The sequence below is a fragment of the Callospermophilus lateralis genome, chromosome 5 (genome assembly GCF_048772815.1).
Source record: "Callospermophilus lateralis isolate mCalLat2 chromosome 5, mCalLat2.hap1, whole genome shotgun sequence".
Taxonomy (NCBI): Eukaryota; Metazoa; Chordata; class Mammalia; order Rodentia; family Sciuridae; genus Callospermophilus; species Callospermophilus lateralis.
This window is the reverse complement of record NC_135309.1, coordinates 35,720,972-35,740,282: the sequence shown is the minus strand read 5'-3', so window position 1 is coordinate 35,740,282 and position 19,311 is coordinate 35,720,972. Positions and strand designations below refer to the sequence as shown.

The 19,311-nt window shown below is 47.4% G+C and overlaps 1 protein-coding gene across 4 annotated transcripts; it reads left to right on the top strand.

Moving 5' to 3' along the window:
* The first annotated feature begins 4,952 nt into the window (after positions 1–4,952).
* On the top strand, positions 4,953–18,492 carry Shroom1 (shroom family member 1). 4 transcript variants are annotated; one of them, XM_076855770.2, is made up of 8 exons: positions 4,953–5,041; positions 14,796–15,784; positions 15,869–15,924; positions 16,071–16,343; positions 16,566–17,105; positions 17,192–17,324; positions 17,432–17,704; positions 17,826–18,492. In XM_076855770.2, the coding sequence occupies exons 2-8, from the start codon at positions 14,831–14,833 to the stop codon at positions 18,156–18,158; spliced, it is 2,562 nt and encodes an 853-aa protein (XP_076711885.2). In that variant the 5' UTR covers positions 4,953–5,041; positions 14,796–14,830; the 3' UTR covers positions 18,159–18,492. The 4 variants fall into 4 exon arrangements, with proteins under 4 accessions (XP_076711885.2, XP_076711887.2, XP_076711884.2 ...); XM_076855772.2 differs by lacking the exon at positions 4,953–5,041 and adding an exon at positions 10,263–10,332 and having other exon boundaries at positions 16,128–16,343; XM_076855769.2 differs by lacking the exon at positions 4,953–5,041 and adding an exon at positions 10,263–10,332.
* Positions 18,493–19,311: the final 819 nt, after the last annotated feature.

Sequence of the window (19,311 nt, the reverse complement as noted above, 5' to 3'; positions counted from 1 at the left end):
AGGGAGTCGAGAGAAATATATGTGCTCAGCTCTCAGCCAAAAAGAGGCACTTAATGCATCAGGGAGAGTCCTTGTTCAAACCTCTGCTTAGAGAAAATGGGCAAGAAGAGTCTATAGCAAATTACAATCTGTTGTAACTTGCAAAGAATTTGCTACATGTTCTTTATCTCATAGTGTCCTTAAACTACTCCATCTCATCCCTTTCCAGTCAGTTGAGGGTAAAAAAAAAAAAAAGCAGGCAAAAAAATCAATATTTGGACTGTCTCCCATATTTAACATAAAAAGTATTTCATTAGATAGAATCAGCTAGCAGGACTGATTTACATGTCAATAAGTAATCCAAAGTTTTGTCTAAATGTAGAAAAACCAAATTCAGTCAGACCTTTAGAAATGGGACAAACAGTTTCACAGTTTATAATCAAAGGAAAACGTTAGCATGCCTGGTATCCATTGCGTCATTCTCTGGGAAAATTTGTCCTGCAAACTTTCAGATTGTTGCAAATTGTTGCATGACTGGAAAAAAGGACCAGCATCATAAGTTTTCATCCTGTTCATGCCCTTGACCATCACCGGTTTGTGAACTATTTGTAAAGGTCTGAAGCTGGGTTGGGGAGATTAGGAATCTTGGTGGCTTACTGAGTTGTACACATGGAGTACTTCCTGGGCCTGAAGGGTTCATGATTCCATCCTAATGGATCCTTCTCCAATAAACATACATGCAAACAAAGTAAAAACTATTCCCAGCAGAGAAGCACTTGTTTTATTACCACTTATCACAATCATATTAGAGACACAGAAGGCAGATCCCAGGAATAGAGTACAATAGTTGAAAGACTGAGCTTTGGAATCATCTGGGCTGTAACTTTGGGCAAATACATTAACCTCTTTGGAACTTGGTTTCATTCTCTACAAAATGAGATAACAGCAATATCTATTTCAGAGAGTTGTGTGAAGATTAAATGAATTAATACATGTAAATAGCTTATGAACAATACCTATGAGATAGATTCTAATTGCTACTTTTATTAATAGCAAAACTTTTATTAGAATAACATAGCTCTGAAGCTATGCTGTTCAATACAGAAGTCAGCAGTCATTCACAGATACTGAGCATTTAAAATGTCAATAGTGAATGTCTGGATGAGCTATATGTGTAAGATATAGACCAGATTCAAAAGACTTACGGAGACTTGTGGATTATGAAATATAAATAAAATAATGTAAAATATTTCCATTTAAAAATATTTTTTTAGTTGTTAATGGACCTTTATTGGTGTGAGGTGCTGAGAACTGAACCCAGTGCCTTACACATGATAGGCCAATGCTCTACCACTGAGTTACAACACCAGCAAATATCTCCATCATTATATTGATTTCATGTTGAAGTGATGATATGTGGTATTGTGGGGTAGCCAGCACCTGGCTGGGGAATTCTTGCCTGATCAGAGGGATAAGCCTCCTGAGAAATTGAAGTCTAGAATAATTAATGAAGAATAAAAGACAGAGTCAGAAAGGATAGTTTTAAAGATGGAACCCCTGATAGGTCCAGTCCACATAGGAGCTGAAGCTAGACAATTAGAAAATGGCTCCCATGGTTTATTTAAGGGGGTACATCAAAGGCAGGGATAAGGTTTCAAGGGCAGAGTCTTGCTTCCTGATGCCTTGTAGTTAGCAGGTTGATTGGCATCTTGGCAGGTCACACCCATCTCAGAGGGGCTCTGTAGCTATAGCAGGTCACCCCCTCTCCGGTGCTGTGTGGTACCTGGGGCAGAACTTGAATAGGGCTCACAATGTCTCTGGGCAGTCAGCCAGAGGAAATGTCCACTCGAAGTTCCCAGACACCAGATTTCCCTATTCAATTAGGCTGTGATGTGCGACAGTCCACACACAGCCCACGGATGGCTCAGGACAATGTAGGTTTATTTTATTAAATATGCCAATCTATTTAATATATATTAAAATTAATTTCACCTTTTTTTTTTTTTTTTTTTTTTGCAGTGCTAGGGGTAGAACCCAGATCCTTGCACATGGTAGGCAAGCACTGTACCACTCTGCTATACCCCTAGTTCTTTACCTTTAAAATGTGTCTGTTATGTTGTTTTAAAACTACCTATATGGCTCACATTATATTTGTTTTAGTCAGCTTTTGCACCACTGTGACCAAAAGATCTAATATGAAAAATGTTGAGAAGAAAAAGTTTATTTCGTTTCTTGGTTTCAAATGTTCAGAGTTTGCCAACTCCATGGTCTGGGCCCAAGGTGAGGCAGAGCATTATGGCAAAAGGGCATGGCAACCACTAAGCAGAGACAGACTTCTGCTCACCAGGGACAAAATATATCCCCCAAAGCACGTCTATACTGATCTACCTCTTCCAGTCACACCCTACCTTCCTACAGTTACCACCCAATTAACCAATCAGCAGGTGAACCTACTGATTAGGTACATCTTTCAGAATCTCATCATTTCACCTCCAAAAATTTTCACATTGTCTCTCACATGAGCTTTTGAAGGACACTTCATATCTAAACCATAACAATTTCTACTGGACAGAACAGAGTCTCTTACATTTTTCTCTAAACACTCTGATACTGCCCAAGGTAGAGCTCATGACATGCCTAAAGAACACATTCTATAAACATTTCCCTCCTCTGAGAATGACCATGTAGATACATATATGATGTCAGGACTGGGATATGCCTTGACTTTACAGGTCCTGAGAAGAACTTAGGTATTCTCATTATGATTTGATCAATTCAAAATTAGTTAGCTGGAAGTATTAAGATCTATCCATTTGAATAGACTTGTGTTACTACTAGAGACTCTGAAATTTAGCCAGCCATGGTGGTGCATGACTAATCTCAGCTGCTCAGGAGACTGAGGTAGGATTGCAAATTTGAGGCCAGTCTGGGAAACTTGGTGAGACCCTATCCCAACATTAAATTGTTTAAAAGGGATGAGGATGTAGCTCAGTGGTAGAACATTTGCCTAGCATGAATTAGACCCTGGTTTTAATTTCCAATACTGTGGGAAAAAAACATTTAATAATTCATGTACATGAATATTTGAATATATGGCACACAAATAAACTGAAATCACTTGATTTTTCAAGGTATCTTTAGATCTGTGAGCCGATGGTCCTCTGAAATAGTGCAAAAATGCAAAGAAAAATGAGCCCTTTTCTGCATGTGTAGACACTTGAAATATTAGAGTCAGGAGTGGTGGTGTATGCCTGTAATCCTAGCAACTCAGGAAACTGAGGCAGGAGAATCATAAGTTCTAGGACAGCTTTAGTAATTTAGCAAGGCAGTAAGCAACTTAGTAAGACCCTGTCTCAAAAAAAAAAAATTATAAAAGGAGTGGAGATGTAGCTCAGTGGTAAAGCACCCCTGAGTTCAATAATCAGAGTGGTTAGGGTCCTTGGAAGCCTAAACCTTGGTTTGCATGTGAGACCTTGAGCAAAAATGGACAAATGCCAGTGATAACTGTTAAGTGTATGCATATGTGTATATGTGTGGATATATATACATGCAGGAATTTTCCTACCACAAAATTCACCATTTTAAGTTATATAAGTCATTTTTTTAGTATAATCAGAAGATTATATGATTGTCACCATTTTCTAATTCCAAAACATTTCTATCATCTCTAAAAGAGACTACATCCCAATTAACACTAACTTCTCATTCTGTCCTTCCAACCTCTCACAACTAATAATCTTTTGCTCTTTATGGATTTACCTATATTGAATATTTCATATAATGATACAGTATGTCATCTTTTGTCTGTTTTCCTTCAATTATTCCTTAAAATTTCCAACTTTCATCCTTGGCCCAGCATATGTCAGTACCTCATTTCTCTTTATGGCTGAACATCCCATTGTATGACATATCAAATTTTGTTTATTCACTTGTCAATGGCTACTTAGATTGTTTCCTCTTTTTGGCTATTATCAGTAATACTGATATAAACATTTGTGTATAAGTTTTATTGACCATCTGTTTTCAGATCTCTTGGAATATCGAGAAGTGGAATTGCTAAGTCGGATGGTAACTCCATGTTTAATCATTTCATAAACTGACAATCCATTTTTCAAATCTCTGGCACCATTTTTCATTCCCACCAGCAGAGGAGGAGGGCTCCCATTTCTACCTTACTTTTTGATTAGCCGTGTTAATGGGTATGAAGTAGTATATCATGATGGATTTGATTTTTGCTTAATGTTCAGCATCTTTTCATGTGTTTTTAGCCATTTGTATGTTGTCTTTGGACAAATTAAAATTCTTAGCTTATTTCTAACAATTGAAAAATTCATCTTTTGTTGAACTGTAAACTATTCAGCTGTTAAGGTGAATCAAATTTAGATAAAGCACTCACTGATCTAGAAGACCAGAGGGCTTCAGATTGGCTTTATTTAATTATTTTTGTTTTCAGATTCTTAGTGTTTAATAACTCTCCCAATATTGTATTTTTCTGTCAGTTCTAGTATGGTCAAATTTTTGCACACTCAAATGTTGGACAAATGATAGATACTATTTCAAAAAGAATTTCACAATCTGCAAAACTTGGAAAACCACATATGGATATAAATTGTTGGGAAACAAGCTGTATTTAATTTGAAAGTTATTTTGTTAAAAACAAATTGCATTTGTCGCTATAGGGATTTTTTAAAATGATTTTTTATTAGTGTGTTACAGTTACACACAATATTGGGGTTCATTTTGACATAATTATAGAAGCATGGAATATAATTTGCTCCAATTCATTCCTCAGTACTTCCTCTTTCCCTCCTCTACTTTACCAAGTTTTTGAAAAGAGCCCTTGTTCACAGAATAACTGTGAACTAGGACCTACTGCCATCTGGAATAAAGGTTATTAATCCAATCTCAAAACCAATGAAGAGGATTTGGAAATCCAAATAAACTCTCTTGAAAAAATCCTTGCTTCTGTTCACGGCAGTGGCTCCCTAGACCTCTCATTGCTGTGTCTGAAAGAGTGAGCCGAGCAATCTGTTCTGAAAAGAAAGCAGCTTCTTCAGGGGTGGTAAGTCCCATCTTTATGTTAAAACCAACACAAGGAGGCAGTGGAACAGGAACTGTGGAGACCTGAAGGATCAAACATTGCTTTAAAAGTTTGTTCCTCCAATGAGGGCAGACGATGAGCCACTGGGCCTTTCATGGGTGGCTGATGCCAGGGTACTGAGGGTACCTAGCAGTGGCTATCAGTGGAAGGAAGGATGCTCTGATTTCCTTTCTGGCTCCTAGGACATGTGTCTTCTGCTTCTCACTTTAAGTTTGGGCCAGTTGGTACAAAGGCACTTGCTGATTATATAAGTGCTTTTGTTCAATCTGTTTACTTCTACTTAGCGCCTAAAATGCTGTTTGTATGGACTTTCCTTCATGTACCTTTCTCTCTTTCTGTCTCACACACACACACACACACACACACACACACACACACACACACCCCACCACCACCACCACCACCACACACACACACACACAGACACATGTTCATACCCATGCATATGCACATGCTAATCTCCAGGTCTTGAAGGCTAAGGGCATCCCTGCAATATTGCTAGTGTCTGTGAATTCATAGAATGGAGGAAAGACAGTTGTTCACATGGGGTTGGGTCTCCCCCTTGCATTCATTCAACAAGCACTGATGTTACTTCTGAGCTGGGTACTACCAGGCGAGGTCCTGCCCTTTAAAGTACTTGCTCTTTATTTAATGGAGCAGACAGAAAACTAAATGACCATCTATTTTCTTTTCTTCTCTTTTCTTTCTTTCTTTTTTTTTTTCTTATATGGGGGTAAACCCAGGGGCACTTAACTTCTGAGCCACATCTCACCTCTTTTTTATATTTTATTTAGAGACAGGGTCCCGCTGAATTACTTAGGGCCTTGCTCAGTTGCCGAGGCTGGCCTTGAACTTGCGATGCTCTTGTCTCAGCCTCCAAGGCTGCTGGGATTACAGTTATTGCCACTGCACTGAGCTAAATGGCTATATATTTCACTATGTGGCCTTAGGTAGAGCAGGGAACAGTGAGCTCTCCTTGGGTATCTTGAAGAAGGCTTCCCTGGAGGTGACTTGGCTCAAAGCAGCATGATGGGTCCTTGCCAGGGACAACTGTTCATAGGGGAGGAAAGAAAAAAGGAAACTTCAGCCCATGACCAGCCCCTTGGAAAGGGCAACTAAGAGATATCTCTGGGTATCCAGACAGGTCTACCCTGCCTGACATCAGCTCAGTGTTCTGGTTCATGTTGGTAAGAACATAATCTAGGTCAACCCTTCCTAGAATAGGAATAGAAAAAAGCAACCAATCTCCACATTTTCTTGCCTTTGATTTTATGTTTATCAAGGGAAATCTTGTTTTCATTTTTATAGCAAATGTTTATGACTTTGAACCAGGAACTTGCCTGCGTTGTTTCTCCTGTGTTGCTGTATCCTGTTTCCTGAGTTGCTAGTTTTGAGATTAAGACTTTTAAGAGGGTTTCCAGCCATATCAAAGGGCAGAGACTGAACCCAAGGTAGCTATGGGAGATCTCTCTAGCCCATTTGCCTGGTAATTGCTTCTCCCAAGGAAAGAGTGACTCTGAATACCCAGATATGGATAGATTTTGTCCCTGCCTAATACAGGCATGGCAGCCTTACACAGTATCTTGGTTCTGCATTAGAAACTTCCTAGTTTCAAGCAATAGCAACTACCTCTGCCTGACCCATTCACAAATGTATTAGAAGATCAGTGGCTCAGAGAATTGACTGGAAGGCTACAGAATCAGCCTATGAAACAGAACCAAAGAAGGCTGTGCAGCAAGAGCAGGAAACTGATTAGGATGACCACTGTCATTACCCCCCAAACTCTTAATTGTTTCTTACCTGTCCCTGTGTCGCTATGTCACTCATGTGAGTCCCAGCTTCTGGCAGGAACATCAATTGGTTAAGTCTAGGTCTCAGACCAACACTGTGGCTGGACTGGCTTTCAAAGTAGGAGAAAAGGGCTCTATCTCCCCAAGATGTACACAGTATGGGATCCCCTGAAAAAGGAGGTGTTCGGATGTCTACCATAGCCCCAGGGGGGGATCAGTGAGCAAAGGTCTCCCATGGGGGACCCTGGTATATAAACCAACACTGAGAAATAATATCAGGACTGGAATTAAGTTGTGATTGTGTTTCTCACAGGACAAACACAAGTGAGGAAGTAGAAATGATAACTGATACCACTTGCCAACAGTCTCCTATGAATCCTGCACTGAATACATAAGATCAGATCTTATTTGATCTTTCCCTGGAAGCTATGTAGTAGTATCCCTGTTTTACAAATGAAAAAATGGAGCTTCGGGAAGGTTGTTGGGATATTTCCAGGGTTACACAGTTACTGGCATCCAAATTTAGGTCTGCTAGACTTTGGAACTTGCTTTCTTACTACACTGGTTTTCCTATCCTGGGATATACTGAATTGCAGAACATGTTTTTGTCCCTGTTTTATTGCGAAAAATCAAAGTTGGGAATGAGTCTGTCTATAAATCCATCTTTGACACTTCCAGGAAGCTGCTGCCAGTTGTTCTTTGTCCCAAAATTCCTTTGGTGTTGCCCAGTTAATGGACACATTCCCCTTTTGTCTTGCTAATTGATCTGCCAGAAAAGTCAAAAGTAACTTGCTATTTTATTTGTTATTGTTTTGTTTCTACTTCTCTTGATGCTTTCCTTGAACTCCAAACTACTGTGTGTGTGTGTGTGTGTGTGTGTGTGTGCGCGTGCATGTTTGCAGCCCTGGCAATGTTCCCAAAATATAATGCATGGACAACAATGGATGCTGGATATACCAAAACTGAGGTTTTGGAGCAAAGTCTCCTCTGAGTAACTGATAAAATCCACCAGCTAAGGTCAGAAAGGTTTTCCAGGGGAATGTTGGGGCATTATTCTCTCTCTCCAGGGCCAACAGTCAGCATTCATCCCACATGCACACCGCATGGTGTCACCTAATTCAGTGCCAAGTCCAGCGTGCAGCCTCCCTGCATAGCCTTGGGCCCAGAGCTCTGAAATGGATTGTTCTTTCATTTAAAATGCTGACCAGGTGACCTCTTAATAATTGGAGATCCAGGAAATTTGGATTAAACAGTAGGGCTCTTCTAGGAGGGGGGATTTTAGGAGTCTAGGAGACTATCTCTTCCCTTTGTAGGGTATAAACACAAAAGGGACAGTCTGGCCATTCATGGCCTGAGGAGGTTGTTATCCTCTCTGGTTTATGCTGTTGGGGTCCAGTTTCTGCTCTCGGGACTAAAATGAACCTTAAGGGACAATTTCCTCTTGGTCCCAGGAAATAGCAAAGTTTGGTCCTTTGAACTTGGCAGAAGAGGAGAGAAATCCATATCCATCCATCTTATTTATCCTCTTTTATCCAAGATGTGTGGGTAACGTGAATGAGGACAGATCAGAGCAGAGGAATGAAATGGTCTGTTATGGTTTAGATCTCGAATGCCCCCCAAAGTCTCATGTTGAAACCATGGTCCCTAATGCTGCAAGTTCAGAAATGGGGCTTTTAGGCAATGATTGGATCATGAGGGTTCTGCCTCACCTGTATATCCATAGGAGCTTAATGGACTACCGAGAGATAGGACCTAACCTGTGAAACTATGAGTCAAAATAAAGTTTTCCTCTTCTGCATTGTTTGGGTCAGGTATTTTTGCCACAGTGACAAAAAGCTAACACATGGTCCCAGGCCTGGAATGAGCCAGGCTGGGGGAGAAAAGTTGAGTTATTATGATCAAAACAAACAGGCTGGGATTTCACCCGTCTCTGTAGGGAAAAGGTAATATACGTGTTGTCACTAGGAATGTGACAGCCCAGCATTCCTTCCCAGGAACTGTTGATTTCAAAGCTTCCATCCCAGGACAGCTAGCCCTCACCCAACCTCAGAGGCCTTGCCTGTCCAGAGCCCCCAACAGAGATGATGAGTTTAATTCTCCTTGTACTTCATTCTTGAAGATCCTTCCTGTAAAGTCCTATCTTTGGACAAGTGAGGTGAATTCAGTGCAAATTTAAAAGTGAAAAAACTTGCCCTAAAGGAGCAAGAATTTCAAAAGGGACAGTTCTCAAAGCCAAGGGGTTCTGAGTTTCTGTCTTAGAGACAGCTCCTGTTGAAGTTGACCCCCAAGTCCAGATGGGAGTTTGAAGGAGCAGGGCTGGTAGAGCATCACTCTAAGAAGCTAGGCTCAGGTGCCTGCTACCTGCACCCACCAGAAGATCTAGGAAGTCAGAGTTCCTCAGGATCTCAGTGCCCCAGGAAATAGCAGCCTTCACTTTTGGCTTGAGTTCTGGGTCCTGCTTATCAACACAAACATATCTTTATCTGCCAGATTGCCAGGATGGAAGGACATGGTCCCAGCCCCTGGCATGCTTATCCTGTGGGACATGAGGGCAGCAGAGAGAGCTGGGAGCTGAAGGATTTCAGCAAAGGGCACTCTAAAGGAAAGGCCCAGTTCTTGGCAGAGTGAATATTCATAGGATAGAGTTTTGGTAAGATGGGGCAGGGGAGGAGAGGACATAGCAAGAAAAGTATAGCGTCAGATAAAGGCAGGGCATTCTTTGGAGTATGGAGGATTCCCCAGAGGTCAAGACCTTGAGAGCCTTAGGTGGTGTGCATATGTCTAGCACACAAAGACCCACTTAGGGAAGCTGGGGTGGACACACAGTCTTCAGGTTTCCTACCACCCTCAAGTAGCAGGAGGGCCTAGACTCTGCTGGGTAGTGGGTGAAATGCAAAGGTGGCAAGAATAGTAGACAGAAGGCCACGGTGGGAGTCAATAAGCTTGAAGAGTCCTGGAAATGCAGGTCTGGAAGAGAGTTGTCAAGGTGATGTTGCCATCTGAACCATACAGAGGAACAGGAAGGAGCCAAGAGTTCTGGGCGCATTTTCTCCTTAAAGTTTGAGAGGAAAGGCTGGGGTGCTCCCCCGGCCCCTTGGGGCCCATCCTGGACCTCCCCACAGTAGGGACTGTGGGATGCTTATGGTTTGTCCGGCCAGCCGCACTAAAAATGGGCAGCTGTTGCTGTGGTCGCCCTTTACCTTACGCTCCCGCCTGAGCACGGTGGGGGAACAAATTGTCCACTTTTTTGGCCCTGGACTAGGCTGACTAGCAGACATTGGGAAGGGGCGGTGGCTCGGGGGCAGCGCCGGACTCCTCGCTCCCGCCCCTCTTGGCCGGAGGTGGCGCCTCCCCTGTGCTGCGGCCAGAGCTTGGAGGTGGGGTCGGGGAGCGCGAGCCAGGGCTCTGATGTCACCGCGCGGCCGCGGGCGCCCAGGAGAGAGTCTCAGGCTGGAGCCTCAAGTAAGCGGCGGGGCCGGGGAGTAGGGAGGGGAGGGTGGCGGGATCCTTGGGTCTCCTTCCTGCGAGGAGGAGGCTGGGGAGTTTAAGAGGGGCGGTGGCGGCAGTGGTGGTGGCTGCAGGGTTGGAAACAGCCGGTGTGTCGATCTGTCGGGAAGGGTCCTACTGGGAGTCCATTCTGGTTACGCGAGTGGAGTCAGGCCCCTGCGCACCTTTACCTTTTGCCCGGGTCTGGGAGGGGACAGACCCACCCAGCTGGAGGAGCTCTTGGGGGCGCTGTGTGTGACCAAAGCACACCGTGGAGACTTACTCTGCGACCCCCTGTTGCTACTTTACGGTTGCGGAGCAGCTGGAGAAACGGGTCCCTCCTGCCCCAGAACTTGCCGTCCCCCTGTCTGCGATCTGAGCCCTACTTCGCAGACTGCGAACCCCACAGGAAAGGCCGAGAAATGCTCAGGTCGACGGCCATCCGCTCTCCCGGGGCTCGGCATGGCTCGGCGTGACTCTGCCGCCCTCTGCGGTCGCCAGAGTCTGCGCCTCTCTGCTGTCTCACAAGTCCCAGATCTTGAAGCAGCAGGTATGTGGTCCATCCACAGCCACAGCCGCCCCTCCCCAAGAGCCACCAGCATCCTGCATTTCCTGCTCAAAGAGGGAGCTAGGGTTTCTGGGGACTCTACGATTGGGCTGCAGAGACCACCGAGTCTGAAAACCAGCAGCGCAGATACTGCGTGGGGTGTTCTGTCTGCATGATGAGGCTGGGAGAGCCACAGAACTTGCCAGAACTCCCAGCCGGTCAGACCTAGCCTGGGGAGGCTGGGATTCAAGTCAGAGTCCGGAACCTCGGAACCCCGTCTGGCAGGGAGATCGTTATGCATCCAGCTTTCCCACATTGAGTCCCGTCCTGAAGGAATACCAACACAAAAGGGTGGCTTGGGCAATGCATCACAAACAGATCAGATGGGAAGTGGCCTTTGATAAAGGGACGATTTAATTCTGATGATTTGTTGCATTTGGGGTTCTCTTGTATCTCTCTGATGAGTTTACCTATATTTGCTCCCATTGCTTTGGTGTGATTTTTATCCACAGGAAACTGTCTTCATCGATTTCTCCAACATCCTGTAAAATCCAGGGTTTGTCTGTCCTACCCTCTTTGCAGAGGTCCAGACCCACATTCCAACTGTGGCCAGACTTGCCACAGACATGGAAAGGCCTACAGACCCCAGACTAAATGAGCACTGAACCCCTTGGCCAGTCCTCAACCCTAGTTTCCTCCTTTCAGACTGGCACCTTCCATCCCCCAGACCTCTCACTCTGAACCCTGAACCCATATTTGTCTTCTCTTCCTCTCTTGCTCCTTCATTTAGATGAATGGAATGTTCTTATGGAATGTTTCCCTACTCCCAGGCCCTTATCTGGTGGTTTCCTAGCAGGGATTTCATGCTCTCCCCTTGATCTAGTGGGGCTTGGTCAAATGAAGCCTCTGGGCTTCAGTTCAGCAAGAGGCACAGTCTGTGCTGCCCAGCCCACAACTGACACTAATGCTGAGGCTGGGACTTCTAGAATATGGCTTCCCCGTCCAGCCACAGGGACTGGCTGGACTGTAAGAGGCTTCTTGTATGCAACCAGATGAGTGTGAAACTCCTTGCTCCTACGCTGAAGGTCCCAAACACACACCAAAGCAGCTGGGCTGTGGTTATATAGCTGGTTCTGCAAAAGGGCTGATGTGAACATCCTGTGCAGACATTAACCTACTGGGGCCATCAATGCAAAAACATCCTCAAGACAAGTTAGGATCCATAAGAAACAGACAAGTATACACATGTTTTATTGTCCATTCCAATTCTTTTTATCTGATGAATTCAGAATCTTTTGTTTACACAGTAACTTCAAAAAAGATATATTTTCATGGCTTCTTTTTCCATATTGGGGATTGAACCCAGGATCACTGAACTATACCCCCAGTCCTTTTTTGGGGGGGAGGGTAAAGGGAGGTTACTTGGGATTTAGTCCAGGGGTACTTTACCACTGAGATACATCTTCAGTCTCCCCCCACACACACTTTTTTTTTTTTTTTTTAATTTTGAGGCAGGATCTCCCTAATTTGCTGAGGCTGACTTCAAACTTGTGATACTCCTGTCTCAGCCACCCCTATTGCACCCCCAGCCTCATTAAGTAGGCCAGCACTCTGACCTCAAACTTAAAATCCTCCTGCCTCAGCCTCCTGAGCAGCCAGGATTACAGGTGCCACCACACCTGGTGATTTTCATGACCTCTTTTGAGAAAGTATCTTTGTATTTGGTCACCCCTGCCTTTTGCAGCCAACATAGGCAGGAATGGGTGGCATGAGCTAGCCCATGAACTGGGCTTAGAAGGACTATGAAGAGAGAGTGCTGGTGTTTGAGGTCAAGAGTAGACTTCCTAGAGGAGGCAATTGTTTTCCTAGGAGCTTTACTCAAGAGTAGATTCTTGTTTAGAGAGTAGAAATATTTTGCAAAACATGTTCCCAAACCAGAGTATATGGACCAATCTGCAGGGCTGGGGTTAGTGGTCAGGGAGATGCCCCCAGGCAGATGACATCAGATGTTGTGAGCTCCAGGTCTGCTGAAAGCCCTCACTAGGGATGTTGCGACATTCTCTCCTATATCCTCCCACCACTAACCCTACTACCTGTCCTCACCAGCAATCTGTAGTATCCTGGGTCTCAAGGTGGTGGGTGGAAGGTGACTCTGAATTACAAATAGTTTCTGGGATGCTCAAATAAGCCTGCTTTTCTATCCCATCCCAGTTGTGGATCACCATAATCTTTCTATACTCTCCACCAAGCATCTTAGGAAAGATAAGCTCCCCTCCTAGGTTATTGGGAGCCCCAGGTTGCCAAGCCTCAAAACTACTATCAGCTGGGCACAGGGGTGCAAGCCTATAATCCCAGTGACTCGGGAGGCAGAGGCAGGAGGATCGAAAGTTCAAAGCCAGCCTTAGCAACTTAGCAAGGCCCTAAGGAACTTAGCTGGACCCTATCTCAAAGTAAAATGTAAAAACATGCAGGAGATATGACTCAGTGGTTAAGCGCCCCTGGGTTCAATCCCCTGTACCAACCAACCAACAAACCAAACCAACAAAAAAGTCACCCTGACGCAGGCACACACATCTACCTCTTCCCTTTGCTCCCTCTCCCAGCACTGGGGAGGTATGATTTCCAGCCACTCCTACTGTGTCTACCCACTCTGTTTGTTTCTAATAATAGATAAGTAACCTGACTGGTCAGGGTCTATAGTGACAAGCGCCCCACCCATTCTGTTCCTTCTCCAGAAAAGACTGTCAGAAAGGCGGGAAGGGTGGGCAAAAGCCAAAAAGCCCTCTTCTTTTCAACCAAGGCCACCCCTACATCTTTTCCCTGAAAATCTGTTCCTTCCCCTGCCATTCAACAAATATTTATTTAACATTGACTGCATGCTAGGCACTGTGTCAGGCACTGAGTGATGAATAAGGGCAGGGCCTGTCCTCAGGAAGCTCAGGGGTGGGAATGGGGAAGGGAATGGTAAGCTAATAATTATATTGCAGGATGGTGAATGCTGTGGAAACTCAGGACTGTGGGCATCACAAAATACAAGGAGACCTCTAAGCTTAGTCAATTAGAGGAAGCAAGAAAATCAGGGCAAGGGGTGGGAGTCAGTTAGTCATTCTCAGACAAAAGTCAGTATCTCAGAAATAGTATATTCTGGAATCTGCCAGTAGTTTGTGGGGAGGCAACATTTCCCATGTGAAGTTTGAGCTTTTTTGGGGAAAAGGGCATGATAAACTGGTTTTCAGCAGGATTTGCCTCTAGGAAATGGATTCTGGTTGCAGTGAGCTTGGAGGCATGCCCAGATTTCAGCCAGGGCTCTGCCACTTACCAGCTGTGTGCCCTTGGACAAATCATTTCCCCTCAGAACCTCAAGGTCCTCATCTGTAAAATGCAGATAGCGGTGAGGATCAAGATGAATATTTATATGAAGACCCAGAATATAAGAATATGCACAGAAGCAGGGAGAGAGGCTGTGATGTTGCCCCTGCCCTCTGTGATCTGAGAACATTTTCAGCATTGTTTTATCTGGCAGAGATCACATGGAGAAGCTAATGGAGTGGCCAGGAAGCAGCCTGGGTGGAATAGGTTGGGGTTGGTGCACAAGTATGTTCTCAGCGCTGCAGGAGGTGGCAGGGTAGAGGCCTCCGCTGGGAGTCCTAGCAGGGAATGGACTAAGTGCCAATTGCTTTCCCTGAGCAGAGGCCCTCAACTTCCAGAGCAGCTCTCTGGGACTGGTCTTACTGCCCATGCCATCCTTGATCCCAAGGTTACTCTGCCATAATAATGTCATCCTATGGGCCATGTGACCAGAGGGGACGTGTAAGCCTCTGGCTCTACGTGGTGAAGGGCCAGCAGTCTGTCCTAGCCTTTACTTGGAACACCATCCCACTTGTTTTTCTAGGATCCACGGAACCAGCCTGCTCCTTCTGCACAGTCATGGAAGCCCTGGGTCCCAGGGACGACAGCGCCTCCCCGGCCTCATCCACACCAAGCCTAGACTTACGGCGGCTGTCCACTCGCGCCGACTCGGCCTATGGTTCTTTCTCCGCCCCTGAGGCGCGCACGCCGTCGCCTCGCGCGGATCTCCACCCTTACCTCGACTGGGAATACGTGCGCGTGGTTTGGGGCGGCCCGGCCCCAGCCCCACCTGATGCCGATCCTCCCACCACGCAGCGGCCTCGGCCAGCTGTTGCTGCGTGCTGTGAGCCATGGCCCCCAGAGGTCCAGGGAACCCCGGGGCCACTCAGCAGACAGGCAACCCCGCTGCTATACGCGCTGGCTGCAGAGGCTGAGGCCGGGGCGCGGGCCGCCGAGCCACCCAGCCCGCCAGCTTCCTGGGCGGCCTACCGCCAGCGATTGCAGGGCGCGCAGCGGCGAGTGCTCCGGGAGACATCCTTCCAGCGCAAGGAGCTCCGCATGAGCTTGCCCACCCGCCTGCGGCCAGCTGTCCCCGCGCGGCCCCCCACTGCGCACCCGCGCTCCGCCTCGCTTAGCCACCCGGGCGGGGAGGTAGGACCCACGCGCTCTGGGGCTCCAGCGCCAGGATCCACTGGTCCGGGGCGCCTCGCCAATCAGCAGCGGAAATGGTGCTTCTCAGAGCCAGGAAAGTTGGATTGCATGGGTCGGGGTGGTGGGCTGGCGGGGGAGTGCTTGAGCTTGGCCTGCTCCAGCTCTGGCCTCAACAGTCCTGAGCCCCAGGAGTTGCAGGCTGAGGTCAAAGGGTTGCAGCGTTGGGCGCAGGCTGAGGCCCAACCCCAAAACACAGCGGAGCTGAACTCCGGGTCCACGAAGCTCGGCAATGGCTGTAGGCCTGCCACTCGGAGTCAGAGCCCTTCAGGAGAGGTCTTGGGCCCCTGGAAAGGTCCAGGAGGGGCCATGGCCCCTGTCCAGGTATGGAGATAGAGGATGCAGGCTTGTGGTGGAGGGGAGCATGTGGGAGATGGCCACATTTCAGTCACCTGCTCACCTTTCCAGGCTGTTTCCCAAGCAGGAGAAAACCCCAGACCGTTGTTTCAGACCAGACTTTCCAGGTGAGACACATGGACCACTCTGGAAGTTGTGGGAGGCTGCTTTCACAGCTCTTGCTTAAGAAAGGATTCTACGAGCCCCTCCAACCAACCCTCATTTTGAGCCTTCTGTCTTGCAAACTGCACACTTTTCTGTTTCCTTGGTGCAGCACGAAGACTTTCCTTCCTGGTCACTGTGGTCAGTGTGGGATCCCTGCCTCCTCCAGATTCTTGACTCAGAAGGAAGCTGCACTGGTGCATCCTGGAGAGGACCCCCAGAGCAGTCCTGCCAAGTGTGAGCAGGAGGACTCAGAGATCTGCATGGAGTCTCCATATGCCCTCCTTCCCTCCCTTCCTGATGATGAAGTGTTCCTGGAAGAAACCCTGCATGTTGGAATGAGATCACCTCCAGACTCCCATGTTCTCCAGGAGTTTCCAATCAGGTGAATTCCTTCTTACTTCCAAGCAGAGTGAGACACTTTCCCTCACACATAAACCTCTAGAAATGCCAGAGGGGCAGGGAACCTTCTCCTAGCTGGATCCTGGAAGGCCAGGTGGTTGGGGTGGGGGTGGGGGAAGGCATCCCTCGAAGATCACAAGATCACTCTGGCCTCAGTCAGAGATGGTTTTTTTTTTTTTTGATTCGGTGTCTTTTCTGTTTCCAGTGTCCATGCCTCTGACCAGCAGTGTGGAACTGGCTTGGGCCAAAGGGCTGGCCAGGCTTCAGTCCCCCCAGAGTGCACCCTGCATGAATGTCCGGGGACTGCAGGGGCAGGTGACTGCTGGCAGGAGATGAATGGTTCTGTGGGTATCCACAGGCCCACAAGCTATATCCTCCCTGGGACTGCAAATGGTGACATCTCAATCATTGATACCAGTGGACTACTTACCACTGACCATCCTGTAGTTGATGCCCTGGGACCTTCAGGCAATGATAAACTAGGGTCCCCTCACCATACTTCCCTGGCCTGGGGTACTGGACAGCCTGGTTCCAAGCCAACATGGCCAGGTCAACGTCTTGAGGAGCTGGTTCAGGAGCTGGCCAGACTGGATCCCTCTCTAAGTGACACTCTTACCTCCCAGCCATGCCCAGAGCCACCCCTGGGCCTGCTGGATGGGCTGATTCCTTTAGCAGAAGTCTGGGCTGCAATGAAGCCAGGCTGTGGTGAAGCTGGAGAAGAGGGTCCTGGTACTTCTGAGCCAGGGTGAGTGAGAGGCACCAGGGGCTCAGGATTCTAAGCTTCCACAGTCTGGGACAGGACAACCCAGGGAATTCTAACTTTGTCCCCAGGTCCTATCAATTCAACTTTACCCAGCTCCTGCCAACTTCTCAGGAGATGACAAGTCCTGAAAACTCTCCCTCCTGTCCTGTGCCCGACTGTCCTAGTGCCCAAACATCAAACAACAACGTCCAGGCTAAGAAAGTGAGTGTGGAGAAGTTGGTGGACACTGGGTGGGGCAAGAGTCCAGTGTCTGGGCTGGGAAGACAGAGGCCCAGCCCTGGCCTTGAGTACCCAGCCCCTCCCTGTAGGTGGAGCTAGCCGGCCTTCTTCAAGAGATGCTGCAGGACCTTCACATCCAGGAGGAGCGGCTGCAAGGTGCTGCCCAAGAATGGACCAGACGCAGGGTGGCTCTGGAATCCGCAGTGGGCCAGGCCTGTGCACCCCGGGAACTGGAGCGGTTCAGCCGGTTCTTGGCCGACCTGGAGCGCGTCCTGGGACTCCTGCTGCTACTCGGCAGTCGCCTGGCCCGTGTGCACCATGCCTTAGCTCGGATGGGCCCAGATGGTGACCCTGATGAGCGGGTAAAGGGGGGTTCAGGTTGGGGGAGAATTGGGCTGGTAGGCATTTTTGTCTCTGGCTGAAACCATCCCGGGATCAGCGGTGCCTCACTGCTGTCACAGCATTCTCTCCCTGTGGCTCTAGGACTCTCTGTTGCAGCGACTTGGGCTTCTGCAACAGCAGCAGGAAGATGCCAAGGAGCTGAAGGAGCATGTGGCCCGGCGTGAGCGGGCCCTGCGCGAGGTGCTGGCGAGGGCACTGTCTGTGGAGGAGTTGTGCTCCTATAGTGAGCTGCTGGTGGGCAAGGCCACCATTCTGGCCCAGCAGCGCTGCCTGGAGGAACATGTCCGGCTCTTTCAGAACCAACTAGACGCCCTTGGGAGCAACCTTGGCCTTCGTCCCATCTCTCCCAGGCCGTCCTGGCCCCCAGAGACCTGCCCTCGGGATAAACCACCCTTCCTTCCTCCCTCTATCTAGTTACAGGTGGCAGGATGGGGCACTGCCCCACCTCACCCACACAACTGGGGCCATGCTGGCTTATTGGGTGCTTTCCCTTGAGGAAGCCAGAGAAGACCCAGGCTGGTTGTTTTCCCAGGCTACTCCTTCCTGGTATTCTCATGTGACCTTACCCATGTCTGGTGGGTTATTTGGGGATTAACTTAAGAACCTTAAAAATGGCAGTATCCCCCATTTTTATGATGAAAGAGAGGCTTTGTTAGTACTGGTTGGAGAAAGAGGAGACAAGTCTGAGGAGCACTTCTACTTGAGATATAAAATGGCCTTATTTTTTCAATAAAAGTTTCTAATAGAAGTGTGTGTGTGTGTGTGTGTGTGTGTGCGCGCGCGCGCGTGCCCATCCTGCACACACATGGAAAGAAGAGGAAAAGGAAGGGGTCTTGTTTACAAATGCAGCCACCAGGGAGTGGAGTAGGCCCACCCCTATAATCCCAGCAACTCAGTAGGATGAGGCAGGAGGATCACAGTTCAAGGCCAGTTGGCAATTTGTGTCTCAAGACGAAAGTTTAAAAAGGGCTGAGGTGGTAGCTCAGTGGTAGATTGCTTGCTTAGCATGCTTAAGGCTCAAGGCCCTGGGTTCAATCCTAATACCTACAGGCCCCAGTCCTGGCTGACCAGAGCAAAAGAGGGACTTGGCAGAATATCAGGTCTGGCAATGTCTAGGAAGACTGGATAACCAGGATTGAAAGTAAAAAGGGCCAGGTAGACACCGGGCTCTAAATACCACTGCCATTACAGTAATAGCCATTAGCTATTATGTTGACTGCATCACTATCACAAAAGCCTAGGTCTGATCAGCTGAGTCCAGGTCTCCTTAGCTGGTTTTAACCAGACCCTCTCAACTTCAGTATGGAAGTTGGAGTACTATCTCTTTTAAGATTCAAGGAAGAGGGAATTCCCCCAAATTGAACATGGGTAAAGATCTTTGCTGCCTAAAATCCTTTACAAATGCCCAGGACACTTGGATATTTGGGAACATTCATCCCAAGACTCAGAAACAATTTTCCTCTTCTGGTTCAAAACTTGGAGCTGGGCACCATGGTCCACATCTTTAGAACAAGCATTTGGGAGCCTGAAATGAGAATATTTGCTTGAGACCATGAATTCAAGACCA